The following is a 17935-nucleotide window of genomic DNA, read 5'->3' as shown; positions in this document are numbered from 1 at the left end:
TGGTCATTTCCCCTCCAAATAGAATCTCAATAGAATCTCTCACTCAGAATAGCGTAAAGCAATTAAAACAGCAGGGGAGGTGCCCTCAGAGAGATTAATATAGGTATATTTTACCTGGCGTAAAAATTTGTTGGCAATTAAATTATCAGGAGAAACATCTGTCTGATGACAAGTTGGACAGGTATGTTCCTCTGATTCTAGCAAGGATGTTCGGATACCTGCAAGTGAAATGAAAATTCCATTTTAAATGCAAGAATATTATAACCAGAGCATGCCACTTTATGCATAGATGGATAAGTGTCACACAGTTACACAGAACTTTTAACAGTCACCAATTCTAAAGGGTGCTAAAGTTAAAGTGTGGCATCACAGGGAGAACTTGGAAACCTCAGTTATACGTTCTGGGCATCATAGTTTAAAAGAACTGTGGAGAATTTAGAACAGATTTGAGGGGAAATCTACCATAATATGGAATCTGGAAACAAGAAGCTGAGCAAGAGAAAACGGAGGGGAGATTTGACAGTGTCATCTAAAAGCTTGTCACCTTTAAAAGGGGCAGTTCTATTTTTCACTCAGATCGAGGAGTGAAAATTAAAAGAGGTTCAGGGTGACTATTGTAGGGGAATTTCTTGGATGATGGCCAACAACTGGGAATGGTTGACAGACCCCCTCCACTGAGCAGGGAGCTTGCAATACCTCTATTTGCACATATACAGCATGCCTTCACAACTTATGACGCCACTTCTATATGAAGTCGAATGGTTTTGTAAACCAGCATTTTGAATTGTTCCTGGAAATCAAGTGTGGAGTGTGGAGGCTGAAGAAGAGACATAACTCTGAAAAATCAGATTTTACATGCCAGCACATGGGCTGCTGTACTGTGTGCCAACAGAAACTTCTGAACAGACTTCCAGGCAGCACAAGTTACAACAAATTTTCAAGGCTCAGACCAATTACCAGTATGGTACTGGCAAGAAATTGCCCTCCTCTTGTGTTGCCTCTCCTTGTATTATGTACGAATGCGCACAATGAAGCCCCAGATGGGAGGGGGCTTAGAACGGAACATGTGTATTATTTTTGGCTTTTGTATTTCATTAATACAAAATAAATAGAATGGAATATTCAGCAATATTCTGAGCAATGGTCTAATCATTTCTCCTACAAGGGTTTTAATCCTATCTTCTTTTTTTTTTTTTTGGTCCTGGAGTCTCCACTCTGATTCAGCCATTTTTAAACTCCATCTTTCCTTTGCCAGCTTGCTCCTCCAAACCAAATTTGCTCCATTTTCATCCCGTATTTGTAGAGATATCCTATTGCCAGAGTCCCCACCATCTTTAAATAACTTATTTCCAACATTTTGCTGGACCGGAAAGAATTTAAAAATTCCAATAATGCATACTCTGTATGGAAAACCGTACATGAAGTTATCAGGTACATGGACGGGCTCTCTGTCGCTCAGTTCAAGAACAGGCCCATCCATGTGATACACTGAGAAACTGGGCATCTTACAAACTCACATTCATCACAGTAGCTGTTTCCACAACAGGGAATCACCACAGCATCAGTCATTATATCCTTGCAGATCAGACACAACAATTCATCGGGAATAGGGTCATCTTCCTCTGAGGAAGAGGATGGTTCCTCTGGCAAGAAAGGTGGCTTTTCTTTCTTTCCAATGGCATAAGCCTCGCTGAAAGGAAAAAAAAACCATCCGTGAAATCTTGTGGAAGTAAAAGTAGTATGAAGCATGCTATAAAGCTGAGGACATAGCCTAATGTTTTTTTTCCACATTCCTGTACCATCTGGACAAATTAACAGAAGCATGAATTCTGTTAAAAGTTGCATTTTAATTGGATGAAAAATCATTTTATATGAATGAACTTGGCAGAGCCAGGATGACAGTGAGACAGCAGCTTATTGATCATCGAAAAGTTCAAAATTTCAGGAGCAAATGAATTACAAAAGGTACGAGGGTACTTAAAACAGAGATTAACTTCTCCAGAGAGTAGCAGGAAAGTGCTTTCTGGGCACTAACCTGATTATGATTAATTATCATTTATCAATCACTAGTAAGTAATTAATTTATTAATTGATTTAAGTGATGGTCATCTCACTGTCCAAAAAATAGAGAAATGAAAGTGAATTAATCAAATATCACAACCATTAAGTAAACCAAAATAGGATCTTTGGCAACACATTTTTCGGTTAGTCACTCACTGTATCTACTACTTTCTGTAATCAGCAAAAATACCTATCGCCCCAAAGCCTGAGCTAAGGGTAGAATTGCAAATCAAAGAACTGAGGGAGAATTCATCCTTTTCTTTAAGACCAAGATTCCTAGGAGGCTTCAACTTTGGTGTTTGTCCTAAGCTGAAACACTCTCCTCCTCCAGCCACAAAGACCCTTTGAGGGCCTGTCTCATCTCCTCACCTGCGTGGAAGGTGAGCGTGAGCTTCTATGCAAGGAAAGTTTACATTTATGAACTGTTTGACATGAACATGCATTTCTAATTAATTAGCCCTTATTTATCACTGCTATAATTTGCTAACTTCCTCAAAAAAAATTCAACTAAGGCGAAAGATGAAAAGTGAATTGATACAGGATTCTAGAACCTATAATCACAGATGTATAGATCCTAAGTAATAATAATCAATAAACAAAAACAGAACGTTATAAAGACCGAATAAGAATTCTAACCATCTAACCAATCTAGACTGCCAATTTCTATTTTTCAGAAAAATTTAAATGAGGATGTTCTGCAAAGATCTCAATTACTTACGCATCAATAGTAGGAATAGCATATTTCCCTGTGTTGGTAAGCATGGCACCCTTAGTATTAGGATCCTGCACTTCCATCATGAAACTTCGTGGAATTCCAGTACTCTTCTTAATCCTGGGAACAGACTCAAAGTTCTTGTCCTTTTGAGAAAAAACAACAGAAACATTGTTTAAAATCTACTTCCTGCAACTCCTGCCAATTTTATCTACACATAATTGTTTTAATCAGTGGACAGATTTTGTAGATTTACACAGAACTGTATTCAAATCAAGTCAGTTCTCATTAGAAGACAACAAACAATTCTACTGCCCTTTGGAGGGCAGATCCAGAGATTGACAAGGAGATTTAACACAACCAGTAACACCCTCCACTAATACTCGAGCTTATAGTTCTTTACCTCCTCCCTCCTTTGCTCCCGGGACTGAAAATAGACAGATGTTGCTGAATGAGTTGTCTTTGCTTGCCCATCCTGCCAGCCATAATACCTCTAAACTACGTATCCCCCAAAGCTAGTTAGCTTAGCGTGAGGGAACCTCTCTCCCCAATGAATTTAAAAATAGGACTAGGCTGTCATCAGGAAACAAAAGACAAGCTCCTTCAACAATTGAGACAAGGCCAATCTTACCCCATTGGTTGGGCAGATCTTTATGTAATGACCAGGTTTTCCACAACGAAAGCAAGTGTATGATGGTGGCGGTGGTCCCAGGGGTTTCTTCATGTAACTAAAAAGGCGTAAGAAAAGAAGTGTGCAACTTTGCAGATTGCTTTTTTTTTTTAAACAAAAATGTAACTATGTAAATTGTTCCAAAATTAGCTTTTTTGCTTCGGTTTGGTGGGTGACATGGTGAAGACTTACTTGATTGGATCATATTCGTGGCCAGACTGTGACATCATTGCTTTAATTTTATCTTCTTCAGAAGCATTGGCTTCAGCCAGATTGGCGGTCTGTTCAATAGGTAATCATTTGACAACACACATTAGAAAACACATTTAAGGCCATCCAGTCAAAGACAACACCACTCATCCAATCCTGTAAAGAGCAGCACAATGCTAGCTAAAGTTGTCTCAAAAACAGCTCAGATTATCCTGAAGATGTTCCAGGGAGTCCTTATGCCATTTACATGATGTTTATGTGCCTGTTGCACTAAACTAATAAAACCGGCTATTTTCTTTGCTGGGATACTTTGTGCATCAGGCTATTTGTACTTTACACAAACGCTTGTGAAAGTGTACCTGTTTCTTCGGATAAATTTAAATGGCCTAAAGCTAAATCTTTTGAAAGGTGCCTTCTGCAATACTTATAGATTAAAAAGCCATGAATTTTAAGAGGTTTACTTTGGAATGATAAGGTGCAATTCATGGTTTCCATTTGCAGCATTATTTTACATTTAGAAATATTAAAACAGCAATTATCATCCTGAAAACTGACATTTCAGACATCTAAGACCATTTTTAAAAGTTGGGAAATTACTTGTAAAACCCCTTCTGGTATCTATAAAAGTAAAAATGAAGGAATACAGCTAACATATCCAGAAAGGTGTAAACAAGATTGAACAAGTAACTTTCTGCCAAGTAGGATCTAATGCCACTCGATATGCTTTGGGCACACAACTTTCAGGATGATAGCCCCTTCATGGTGCAAGCCATAGTTGTGATGTACAGCTAACAATTATAGAAACTTGTTAAAATGGGTCATTGCACGCTAAATATTGATATAAGTAAGGTTGAAGGGATTGGCTATTAATTGCTCAGATATCCAATCACCTAACATTCAGATCGTCCATACACACTTTTTAATACATTCATCCACAAAAGCAAACAGCTAGTTTCAACGTTTTATTAAACAGTTGATTAAAATACATAACGTTTCTTAACAATGCAAATTAACAACTATGAAATTGTTCACATTTACAGAAAACTATTTTACAAATACTTAGCTAATTTGTTTGAACCCAAACAGGTTTACAGAACATATCCATTAGCACAGAACATTAGTAGGAATAGACCAAAATTCAAATATGGCATTTAATACACAGTAGGAATAAAACAAAACTGTTAAATGCATTCCCTCTATGTAAGAACTATCAGCACCGAAGAGGTTAAAGTAAGTAACAGTTTTGAACTGCCTTATACTATATAAAAATATTCTGCATTTGACAGAAATACTCTCTGAAGTTCTACCTGACACTTAAAATGTACAGCTCTTGGACATTTTTTTCACATCTCAGAAAAATAAACTTGACATAAGGTTACAAAACCAAGGACAAATTTAAGGACAGCACTAATGGAAACCAGACTTGCTTGATATAAATTAAATATTCGCAAACGCATGTCAAAATTTCCAAACTAGAAAACGTAGTTTATTTTTGAAAAAATACAACTCCAGCCTTTGTTCACAAAAAGACATATGAAATATAAGGCGATACTGCTTCTAACTAACAAAATTTTAAAGAGCAGCCATTTATTTGGGTATGTTATCACTAGTGCTTTCCCAGACAAAATTACACATTACTGAGCAGAAAGGCAAGCAGTTTCATTGCAAACAAAGTTGATACAACAGTTTAAGGTCACATTTGCCAGTATGCCACACATACACATTGGTATATTCCTATAGATACATTTACACAGTCTGTGTTCAAACAAATTAGTTGCATAGCTATTGCCCACTGCATATACTACAAGGGTACAACTGATGAAATTATTTGATGCAAATTATTGCTCTATCACTGGCTTTGAGTGCAGATTCCCCAAATAATCATATAAAGTGTCCATGTGATAGGGAAATACTTCTCTGCTGACTGTTGCACAGAGAAATCCTAGGAGTCCATAAATAGTATTAAAATTCTTCTTTAAAATTGTGCTACTTTTCCAATGCAAAATTAATGTAACATATCAAAGAAATGATAAAACAGCTTCAGAAGTGCTTCTTCTTTGTGTCTTGAAGATGAATAAAACTGCAACATTATGTTGAGGCTGATAAGGTACTCCCCTTCTATCTTCCCATACTGGGAACTACTCTTTACAGGATAGTAATTAATAAATACACACAATTCCAATGTTTAAACTTAATAGTTTTTTTGCATCTATGACAGAAATTAAAGGTATAAATATCACAGCAGAAAACATTCAAAAAACCAAGCAAGCAACAATATATTCTGTTATATTTGACAAATATATATGTATATACCTTTGTAAGCTGGGCCAGAGAAATAGATGCAGAAGAGTCATCAATCTGTTCATAAAAAATTAAACACACATTCAAGTTCCACAGTCAAAATGTAGCCAACATATTTAGCCTCAGCTGTGGTATTAAGATTTAGCCTGAAACTACATTTTACAGAGAGGAGTTTCAAAAAAAAAATTCTTGAGTCGAAATGTATCATTTGTTTCTATGGCCTGGGCAGTCAAATATATAACACTCAGTTCTGTAAAAAAATAAGATGGATATCCAATTCGCCTAATAACTTCATCGTTGGCTTTGTTTTATAACCAATATAAATAAGTGTACATTTTTCAAAGTAAAAACATGCTACAATAAACATTAAAGTAGGTTAAGGTTAAAAACCTTCCATTTTGTAAATGTATGCTGTGGGAAAAGTGAATGTAAAAATGTTCAAACATGTTGTGGGAAAGAGCCTATTTATAGACATTTTCATTTAGATGTGTTGAAAATCTGAGTGATTCAAAGCTTTAGAAGATGATAGATGCTGTACTTAAAAGAAAAATCGTCAGAATGCTGATAACAATGATAGACCCCTTAGATGTTTGTGAGAAGTAGCACTGAATAGAAGATGCTGAAATTAATGTGCAAAATAAAAATATATGCATTTAAATGAACAATTTAAAAATACATATATTACACGTTCCTTTTATCAGTACATTTCTAAACTTAGTATTATGTAAGATAGGAGTTACAAGGGCTTTTTTTCAGTTCTAAAAAAACAGAAAAATAGATTTTTTCCAGTCCTAACTTAAACCTAATGCAATATCTAATTATCATACAGAATCAATCATAGAACTAAATCAGACAATCTGCAATTATGTGATACATTTTACAATTCTAGTCATGAAATTACACCACTGTTAAAAAAAATTATGTCAATGATGAGGACTACCATGTTATGACCCCCAAACAGCCATGCATGATTGAATGCCAACTCCTACTGATGGAAAAGCACCTCTCATATGTACAGACAGGGCATAATTATGAGATTCTAGCTCCTCACAGATCACTACTCTGAGTTAAGTGTACCAAGGCTGGGCTCATGTCAATCATGTCAATAAAGCCCCAGTTTGGTAGGCCTATTACACATACACACACATTGAAATTACATTTTTAAAACTCAATTCTAATTAATGCCTGCCGATACTAACCAAACCTTTGCTTTTACTTACTAATTAAACTTGTATAGCTGCCCATTTCACAAAAGGCAAGTCTAGGGACAGTACAACAATTTTATGTATGCAAATTAACAGCTGCCATTCAGATCCAGCACAAAAAGCCAATCCTAAAGGTGGAACCACCACAGGGCAGTAGCAGCACACACATCTACACCTGGCTCTACATAGGATATCTCATCAATCCCATTTGGTTTTCTATTAAAATTTTTGCCCCATTTATTCAACACTGAACATACATTCTTCCTCATTATTTCATCATATGGAAGAGATCCATGAGATGAATGCATGGTTCAGGAAGAAATAATGTGGACTACATGGTCAGTATTTAAATTTGTCAGGTAAATTCCAACTGCAGATTGTAATGTAATAAATTTATGTTTCCTGTTCATTCTAAACCATTTCCTGGGCTATACAAATAGCCACAGAGGCGGATCGGAAGTATTGCTTTTTAAATAGAACTTAAAATCTTTTTTAAAATGGAGTTTGAAATAATATGTAAGATGCTAAAACTTTTTATAAGGCAAGAAATATGAAATAGATAAACTGAACACAAACAAATGGTTGGGCCACAAGAAACAAATGACTGAATACAGCAACAAATACTATTGTTTGGCTTCTTTGAAACAGATTACAGACAAAATTGTCTCTTATGAAATAAAGATTACGTTTCGGCCATTAGAATAACAGAAATATGTGAATCTGTGCCTGCTAGTGCTGGTAGCCCTCTACCTTCTTTAATGCTCTTACCCTTTCAAGGTTTTAGTTTCAATTGAGATGTCATTCATCGAAATTTGAGCCTGAGTTTTGTTATAGATGTGAGAATCTATCACTGTACTCAGAAATTAATGATTCAAATTTTGTACCTAATGTCAGAGCATACTGCAAACATACTGCGAACACTAAAATCAGAGAAATAATTTGCTGTCTTATCAACTATACTATCAGAAATTCCTAGACACAATCACCATATTTCTAGCTGTCTGATGACCATGTATTTTTATTTTTTCTCAGCATTAGTTCAACTATATGAATGTCACAAATTTTAGCAGAATTTAGTAGAATGTCACAAATTTTAGTAGAATCATACAGGTATGTATGTAGTATCTGTAAAAGGTTGTATGTATAGTAGTCCTATCTATGATATCTAAAAATCTTTTAAGATTCAGTGACCCTTATGGAAATGGTTAAATATAAAGAGTAGATTGGGGAAAGAAAGCAGGGAAAAACCATTCATATATATATATATATATATATATATGAATGGGATGTCAAACAAAAGGTACCCTACAGAAGAAAATAGCAACAGGCACCACATAAAAAAAAATGGAATTCCTAGATGAGCAGCCACCATGCTGCTTTTTCACTCCCCTGCAGAAGCAGGACATGAGACATGAGAGACACTGTTGGTTAGTCTACATTTGTGGAGAGCAGAGAAAGACATGTGTATGCCAGATATTCTCTTCCTAGGAAATGAGGGAAATGCACTCATTGCAAAAGGAGGGGGGGGGGTTTGTCCTGGCAAAGACATTGTATACATAACACCACAATAGGTGGGAGCACCTCGCTAATTAAAAAGATAAAATATTTTTCAGCTATTAGTACTTGGATGGTGAATTCTAGTGCAGTAGGTTACAGCAAAGAAATCTGAAACAAAGCAAAACCTGTCTAATGTTTCCAAGAACTACGTGGGACTTTTTTTGTATGTAGTGGCCAGGATTTGAAGTTCAATGAAAGGAGTCTTTACTGTTTAATGGACCTAATTCTCCATTTATATCCTAACAATTCAAAACCTAAGCCCAGCATCCCCCTTTGAATCAACCTATTTCTAAACTCTGACTATAGAATGACTGATTGCATGTAGGGACTCTCTCTAGTCTCCTATCTACACCCCTCCCCACAGCCCATTAGGTGACAGTTTCACACAGACCTAACAAAACGTACCCCCACTCTAACATTTCCTTTTACAGATTTCAACAAAACTACAGCATGTTGGTGTGTGAGCTGGGAAAGTTTTTACTTGATTCAATGAACATTCTTTTGGTACACCCTAGCTTCAAAGTACCTTAGGACTGAAACAGCTGTATTGCAAAGCCTGACAGTCTCTTACTTTGATCCTTCCTTTAATGCAGATAACAGAAACGTTTGTAAGCAATCAATCTCTGAATTGGTGGATTTTATAGTGCTGTTTGCAAGCTTGCTTAAAACCATATACTTTTAAACAGAGCTATTAAGATGTACAATAGACATGCCAGGGTACACACAATTCTAAATGAAAGTTGAACTTTATTTGTGAACATAACTTTTTATACAAGCTAGCAAAAAGGACTGGTTATAAAATAATAAAAGCAGCTTACACAAAAATCTGCTATATTATTTAGTTTTGGGCTAGTTGTAAACAAAAATGATTTTCAGACATGCAATGTATAATAATCAAATGAGAACTATGTTTTTATATACCAGAAGAATGCTAAATGTTTTTAAATAAGCATAATTTCATAAATAGTCTAACTGGTCACCAAGATTGCTCTTTTCTAACATTAGAAAACTATCTAGCAATGCCAAACTGCATCATTAATAAACCCTAAGTAAAACAACTTTATAGTATGTTAAGCAAACTTAAAAATGGAACAGAGACCACATGTGTGTTTAATGAATTGAAATAGGAAAAAAAATCCCACTGATCAATAATGGTAACTAAACAAGAGCTTACCAAAGGAAGCAACTGAATAGGCTATTATATGACAAAATAAAATTTAAGGACTTGTGGTGACCCAAGGAGCAAATAAGGGCATCTTTTCTTAATTGAATAGGCCTTGGAGAGGTCTGACAGGCATTGTCACTGTACTAAAATATCTCTTGTGTGAGGACTACTAAGATTAACTTTAATTATGTCTTGCTCAGGGATAATTAGTAGGAAATACAGATCTTAGGATAGCAGTTCACATTCTAGGTTGCCTGCTGAAGCAAAACATGTGAACAGTGTGTTTTTCAGTATAAATCTAATTGCACAAATAGACCTTTCAATAAATGATTTAATCTGAAGAAGAAAAAGGTAAGTTTAATATATTGCAGTTTTTGAAAATATCTTCAAAAACCATTAATGGAAATATTAAGAACAAAAGTTGATACAATGTGATAGTAGCAAAAAAAGATACACTCCAAATATTTTTATTTCGAGGAAACAAAAAGCACACAACAACCTATACAAACAAACAGCTACCAACTAGAGACACACAAAATGTAGAACAAAATAATTATGTGCAAACCTTAACTTACATGATCCATAAGTGATCATACATTATCTGTACAACGCAAAGTCATACAGGAAATAATCTAGCATTCCAATATGCAATTCAGAGTGTCACTTTGCACCAGTGTTTATGATCACATTAAAATGATCTGCATTGCTCAGTTTACTATACTGAATCAAATTACAATGTAAGTTACAGTATCAATGGTTCTCTGTGGGAAATAAATATTTATAAAAATACTTTATTGCTACAATATTGTAAATTAAGCAGATTGTGTAGAAGAAAAAAGTGTGAGATTGTGTTTTTACATACTGCTTTTGAAGGTCCACTCACTGGATCAGTTCGACTTCTAAAAAAGGGAAAACATGCTGTCAGAAACAACAAACATACTGTCATGAAGGAGAAATTCACCACCAGAAACCAAAAGTGCATATTAAAAACAGTTTTGATAAAGAAACATTCCTCCAAAACCTACTTGACAAAGGCTGTGATCCTAAAGGAACATTAAGCTTCTAGAAATACCTGTTTTCTAAGTCTGGCATGCAAAGTTTATGGAAAAGGCCAAATTCCCACACCAAGAGCCAGGCACTCAATTTGACTAGACAGACTGAAAAGTGATAGGCTGTGTAGACTCAAAGTGGGGGTCAAAAAACATCACCTGAGAGGAGTGTCTATGCTTCTGTGAAACTTATGAATTCTGCGATAAAGAAAAAAGATCTGATTTTAAAAAAAGGCTTTAATAGATCCCCTGAATATTTTACATTTAGGAAGTTATATTCTTTACAATACTGATACATTACTCAATCCCATAATCTAATTTGGGACATGTGTGATATTTTCAAGTAAAAAGAACTCAACTGAAAGGATAATTAGATAATAAGTTTTAAAAGTAAATGACTACTCTTTGTAGTTCAGAAGATATTCAGTATGTACTTTAAATGCCATCAACATGCATTTCCATATAAATTTTATATACATATATTTTCCACCTGAGCAAATTACCTTGATGATTCTTATTATCAAAATAAAAGGTTTATAAATATAACTACCTCATTCACATGGAAGTTTTTGTTGCACCTATGACTTGTCTCTTTAAGAATGTATCTTAGATGTCTTAAAGATGTACTGTAAAAAAATTGCTTTAGACAACATAGTACTCTAGTTCAAATGTACTGGGAAATCACTGCTTCTTGGCGTGTCAATGATTTGTATGGGCTCACAACTCCTGTTTTTTCATTGTCATGAAGAATTTAGGCCTTCTTCCTGATTTTATATGAAGCTTTTTTCCTCATGACATCTAAAGTCAGAAAGCTGTATTTTAAGCCTAAATTAATTAGAACAAGGGAATATTAAATTCGATTTTAAATCTGGATGGCTAAAATGATGAATGAATTTAAAAATGGAAGCAAAAGCTACTTTTATACAAGGTAAGGTATACAAGGTAAGATCTCTAAAAAGAACCACAGTTCCAATGATGTAAGCAGAAAGTAGTATTTCCCCTTATGTTCTGAACTAAGCGAAATACATATAGGTAGTCCTTGCTCAACAACTGTTTGAGAAAGAAATAATGTGAGTGTGGACTACATGGTCAGTATTTAAGTTTGTCGGGTAAATTCCAACTGCAGATTGTAATGTAATAAATGTGTTTTATGTTTCCTATTCATTCTAAAGCATTTCCTGGGCTATACAAATAGCCACAGAGGCGGATCAGAAGTATTGCTTTTTAATTAGAACTTAAAATCTTTTTTAAAATGGAGTTTGAAATAATATGTAAGATGCTAAAACTTTTTATAAGGCAAGAAATATGAAATAGATAAACTGGACACAAACAAATGGTTGGGCCACAAGAAACAAACGACTGAATACAGCAACAAATACTATTGTTTGGCTTCTTTGAAACAGATTACAGACAAAATTGTCTCTTATGAAATAAATCAATATTATATTTCGGCCATTAGAATAACAGAAATATGTGAATCTGTGTCTGTTTGAAGTTACAACAGATCTCCAGAGTTACTTATAACCCTGTTTTGGAGTTCCAATGACCACACAACTCACATTTATAGGCATTTGCAGCGTTCCATGGTCATACAACCATCATTTTTTGTTGGAGTTTTTTTGGGCTGATTCCACTATTTTTCCAACAAAAAATGTCCATTGAAGAAAACGGATTTGTTTAATGACTGCTGCAAAATAAAGGTTGTAAAATCAGGCATGGTCACGTGGTGACTGGTTTAGCCATTGCCATGACTTACGTAATTCCGGTTGTAAATCAAGGACTACCTGTATGTCCTCAGGATTCAAAGCTTGTCAGCTGATACTTTTTCTAATTACTGTAATAACAGCAAGATAAAATAACTTCTAAAAAATGTAACCTCCACCCAAATTTTCGATTCATTTATTTTAGTGCTTGATGTTCAAGGTATATTACAGAACTTGCAGCCTACCAAATTCAAGTATTTTTAGAAGTAGAAGCTGCACTCTAACAGTACAAAGCAAAGCATGTAAGTTTTTGCACAAAAGCCTGGTCTTACTTTGGGCAGCAAAAGGTCATAAGTAACTATGTTCTAGGATGTATTTAAAGTCCCAGCCCATGATTATACCTTCAAAGCTAATGACAGCACAAATATGAATCCTTTGTATTCTTTCTTAAAGGAATTATTTGTCAAATATTATCGCTACATCTAGGTAACTAGACACTGAATTACCAAAACTCGCACCTCTCTTTACTTAGATGTGCTATTCACATATTATACCACTGGTTGTTATTAAGAGCAATTTACTACTATACTATATATTTATGATCCCAGAGTAGGATTCTTTTAAAATACAGGTAGGGTGCAAAGAATAATCTTCCCAGGCAAAATTAACCTGCGTGCTGAGCTCCATTGCTCTTGCCAGTATAACTTCATTTCGATAGTTCAACGCAAAGAAGTTTAAGCTCCCAAACATCCTGAGCTTCTCCTATTCTAGGTAATCAGTCCCAAAGAATTTTCCTATAGTCTACCTTTTTTATATTTAAACATAGCAATATTTGCTCATAGTGAACTTAGTTCATGCATCTACAGTCACTAATTCCATAGAGTCTGAAATAGGCATTTTTCAATTAGTAGATATATGTTAAAATTAGACAAAATTATTTTTCTAGTTTGAACTATGGTCATTAAGATAGTCAAAATATAAAGCAATTCTATCTAGAGGATATTCAAGATAAGATATAGTGATTACAGATTAAGACAACAGAAATCTTGTATAAGAAATATCAAATAAGAACCCAAGCTTATTCCTTAAAAATCTTCTTAACACTTACATGACATATGTTTTGCTTGTACATTTTACTCCTCCAATAGGAATTCTTCTGACAATAACGGATGAGTTCTTGGGAATCAGGGCATTATCATCAGTATATTCTAGGAGGAAAACACAAATACACTTGGCAGAAGTTCCTATTTGAAATGCAGAATTTCTCTCAGTAAGGCACCAAATCGCAGGAATTCTTGGCATAATCAGGCAGGGTAGTTAACACCCTCTATTATGAAAAATAACTAATTGAATTAAAATGTTGTGTTGCCGTCTTTAACCTAAGTTTCTATAGATGCTTTGGTAATTTTGTCCCCAGGAAAGTGATAGTGCATCGCAGTAATCTAGGGAGTGATGGTCAAGCAAGAGGCATACAGCTCCAAAATCACAGAATGCCAAGAAATAAAATAGAGAAATGTAACTATTATTTTAATATGGAAGCATTAACACCAGTCCTGCAGATACAGCTACCTCAAACAAAGACTTCATCACAGCCCTCAATGTGAGAAAAAAATGTACAGTATTTCTAATCACCAAATGGCTGCTCACACTAGAACTAAAATAACTTCATCAATCTTCCACATTTAACTATTCCATCTCTTTTAATTATACCTTTACATGTACACCAGTTGTATTTCTGCTATTACCTACTTCAGCCAAACTAATGAGGTAGAATGATTGAAACCTTTAACAAAGCATATCTAATTACAACATAAAATTAATTAAAAGCAACATTTAAAATTAAGGTGGATGTTTAAAATCCTTACAGAATTCTGAAAAAACAAATTATAACAGAAATCAAAGATTTCCTCATGTTTTAATTGTATTTCATATTTGCTGAGCAGATACATCATTTACAAAGCTTACCTCTCTTGAAAGGGGCAAAGATAATTTAACAGTATTTTGGGGCTGGAATGGATCTGGGTAAAGAGGAGGAGTCTGGATTTAAAAGCAGAAGTGATAAGAAAGAAATGTAAGCAGAATGTTTCTGCATTCCCCCATGAACTTCTGGTTCTAATTGGGCCTCCTAATGATTTGATGACGGAGTATCACAATATGGCAAACAGTCCTTTAGTATTTATGACCTATGAACAGAAATCTATTTAATGATTTTGAGAAACAGAATACATAACTGAGATAACATATAGCCTGTACCTAGCTTTAAAACTTAAATCTGTTTCCAAATTCTGATTATCTACATTACAATTATTTCGAATGTTATTAGAAAACAACTTTTAAAAATCTTAAGTGATTTAAATAATTGTTTAGAAGTTATTCAAATTAACCTTTATCATTAATATGTTCAGGATAGGTACTTAACATTAATCTCTTTATACTTGAAGGCACAATCAGTCTGATTTATTTAAATTAAGACACTTTAAAAGAGGAAACTGAAAAAGGAAGTTACGGGGATATTCCTTAACAATGATTTAGGTCTGACCACAAATCCATTAATATACACTTAATGATTACAGCTGAAGAGTAAGTATCTCCTATTGCAATCACACCAGCTTTACATCTACATCTGTGGCAATATTTAGATATCTTTAGTCTTTTTTTAAAAAAAATACCAATACAGATAACTCCTTTTTTAGAATTCTAGTCTCAGAATCAGAAGTAAGAATTAAAGATACAGTATAAGAATAACAGAAACTGTTTACTGGACAGTTTCCTTTCCTTTCCTTTGTACATGTTTATTCCTACTTTTTTTGTATGAACTAAATAGTTCGCATAGATAATAGGAACTGAAAAGCATACACTGAATTTGGTAGGGCTTAAATAGTGAAATCTGAGAAATGATTTAATTTGTCCTATCCCAGTCTCCTTCAATCCACATTTCTGGCAGCTTTACTTTAGCTTACAAACAGTTTGTCTAACTAACCTATTTACATTCAGGTTTAATATTAACCCGTTTCAAGACAGAGAAAATTAAAACTGAAATTTCTCACTGAAATTCTTATTTAAGCTCCAACTCGCTGCTCAAGGACTGTTAATCTTCGCCTCACCAAAACACATCAACCCTTAACCCAAACACGACAATATTTGTAAAAAGTATCTGATAGGAATCCATACAGCCGATAATGGCATTTTGGGTCCGTCTTCAGCCTATTCGTGACATCATCCTGAATCCTTTTATACATGTAAAATACTCCAGATAAGTTACGGAGCTGAGATATTCCTGGCAAACATCAGGGCCGGAAGTGGGGGTGGGGGTGGGGAATTCCCTGTCTTTTTAATCATTCTTTTTTCCTACAGATTTCAGGATTCTTTAGAAAAATAAAAACATCATTGCCGACATCGTCGGCTGCCCAGCCACGTCCCGGGTTCGAGGCGGGCGGCCCTAGAAGCCCCGTCCAGGCAAGCCGCTCAACCCCCATCCCGCCGGGCCGAAGCCCTCCTTGGGCAGGCGGGGGAGAAGCGGACCGGGGACCCGAGCGGCACCCCAAGCCCGGCGTACGGCCGCCGCCTCCTCCTCCCTCCCCCCCCGTCCCCGCCGGGGCCTCCTGGGCCGAACGGCCGGCGGCTCAACGGTCGCGGACAAAGGTTCCATCAGCTGCCGGTCGGAGGCGCCCGCCACGTGCCCTCCCGCCGGCCGGCCTACCTTCTTTGGTCTGGGCGTTGGTGATCTGCAGGTCGCAGTCGGCCGCCTTGAGCTTCTCGCGGCCCATGATCTGGCGCTTGAGGTCGCAGAGCGAGATGTGGAGCCCGTCGAAGGTGACCGTGTCATAGTTGAGCTTCGACGAGAACTTGTAGTGCACGCAGGACATGGCGGGCGGGCGGGCCTCCCCTCCTGGGCTCCCTCAGAGGCCGCCTCGCCCGCCGCGGTTCCTGTCAGGCGCGGCGCTGGGCCGGTTAGGCCTCCAACATGGCCGCGGAAGCGGCGGCTCCCTCCTCCTTCTCCTTCTCCGCTCTCGGCCTCGCTCTCTCCTCAGCGGCGGCAGCAACGACTCGTCTCGCTTCCTCCTCCTCCTCCTCCTCCGTCGTCGTCCTCGTCGTCCGTCCTCCTCCTTCTCCTCCTCGGCGGATCGCAGCCTCAACGGCCTCCTCGCAACGGCGGCGGCAACGGCTCTGAGGCTTCGCTAACGCTCCGGCGGCTCCGCCTTCGCTCCGGGGTCTCCCAGCCGGTCGCCGCAGGGCTCTGCGGAGGGGGGGGGCGGGGAGAGAGAGAGAAGAGCAGGGCGCTCGAGGAACAACCGCCACCCCGGCCTCACAACGCGCGCTGCTAAAGGGCGAGCCAGGGGCCGGAGTGCGCAGGCGTCACAGCGCGCTCCTGCGGTCCCACGTGACCCAGCGCATTATGACAAAGGGAGAAAAGCCGCTCTTCCGCTTTCTTGCCTCCTCGCCCGCCCAGACCCGGGGAGGCACGTGACCGGAGGCCGGCCCGGCCCATTTAAAGGGGCCGCGGCTTCAGGCGACGCTGGATGGAGCGTCTCGGTGCGGTTGCGACGCTTTGGGAGGCCGGTTGGTTAAGACGGGTGTCCCAAAGGTGCTTTTTCCAAGAGGCAACTTGGACTTTCTTGGTTTTTCCATGAAGACCTTTCGCTTCTCATCCAAGAAGCTTCTTCAGTTCTGAATGAATGGTGGATAATTCCACCATAACTGAAAAACTAAGCTATGGTCTGTTTTATTGGACAAGCCACTATTGGTCTATGGAGATGCTCAGTCATCCGGGTCCTGGTTGTCCCAAAGTTGCTTTTTCAAGAGGCAACTGGACTTTCTGGTTTTTCCCTTGAAGACATTTCACTTCTCATCCAAGAAGCTTCTTCAATTCTGATGACAATGTGAAACATTTTCAAAGAAAAACCAGAATGAAGAGGTTGTAGAAAAAATACTTTTAAAAGTTAAAAAAAAAAAGTCGGCCATGCCCACCCAGTCACAGTAAAAAAAAACCCCACCAAGCCACACCCACAGAACCAGTAGTAACAAATTTTACATTTCACCCCTGGTCCATTATAGCCTCAACCAGGCACTGATCTCAGCTGCTCCTCCTCCGTCACAAAGGGGGGGGGGCTCTTAGACCATTGAGCCACAGTGGTGCAGTGGTTAGAGTGCAGTACTGCAGGCTACTTCTGCCGACTACAGTAGTGGCCAAAATTGTGCAACCTTTTGGGGAAAGTGTATTTTTGAGGTTTGATGGCTAATAACACCCCTTTTTTTATTTTGGAGTTTTAAGATAATTGTATTCCACTGCTGGAATGGCTTG

The 17935-nt window shown here is 37.3% G+C and overlaps 1 protein-coding gene across 4 annotated transcripts in view; it reads right to left on the bottom strand.

Moving 5' to 3' along the window:
• RBBP6 (RB binding protein 6, ubiquitin ligase) overlaps positions 1-17024 on the bottom strand; it is a 30760-nt gene extending 13736 nt beyond the window's left edge. For 3 of the 4 annotated variants that reach the window (XM_058156891.1, XM_058156892.1, XM_058156893.1), the window contains exons 1-9: positions 16334-17024; positions 13742-13841; positions 10744-10780; positions 5967-6011; positions 3636-3724; positions 3405-3501; positions 2780-2919; positions 1518-1690; positions 115-218 (exon numbers count right to left, since the gene is read on the bottom strand). In XM_058156891.1, the coding sequence (XP_058012874.1) occupies positions 115-218; positions 1518-1690; positions 2780-2919; positions 3405-3501; positions 3636-3724; positions 5967-6011; positions 10744-10780; positions 13742-13841; positions 16334-16499 (951 nt within the window). In that variant the 5' untranslated portion in view covers positions 16500-17024. Of the gene's footprint in view, positions 1-114; positions 219-1517; positions 1691-2779; positions 2920-3404; positions 3502-3635; positions 3725-5966; positions 6012-10743; positions 10781-13741; positions 13842-16333 lie in introns of those variants that run through there. The other variant, XM_058156894.1, reaches the window with a different exon arrangement.
• Between the last annotated feature and the right edge of the window lie 911 nt (positions 17025-17935).

Source organism: Ahaetulla prasina, chromosome 14 (genome assembly GCF_028640845.1).
Source record: "Ahaetulla prasina isolate Xishuangbanna chromosome 14, ASM2864084v1, whole genome shotgun sequence".
Taxonomy (NCBI): Eukaryota; Metazoa; Chordata; class Lepidosauria; order Squamata; family Colubridae; genus Ahaetulla; species Ahaetulla prasina.
Note: the sequence above shows the minus strand (reverse complement) of the source record. Positions and strands in the feature narration are given on the sequence as shown.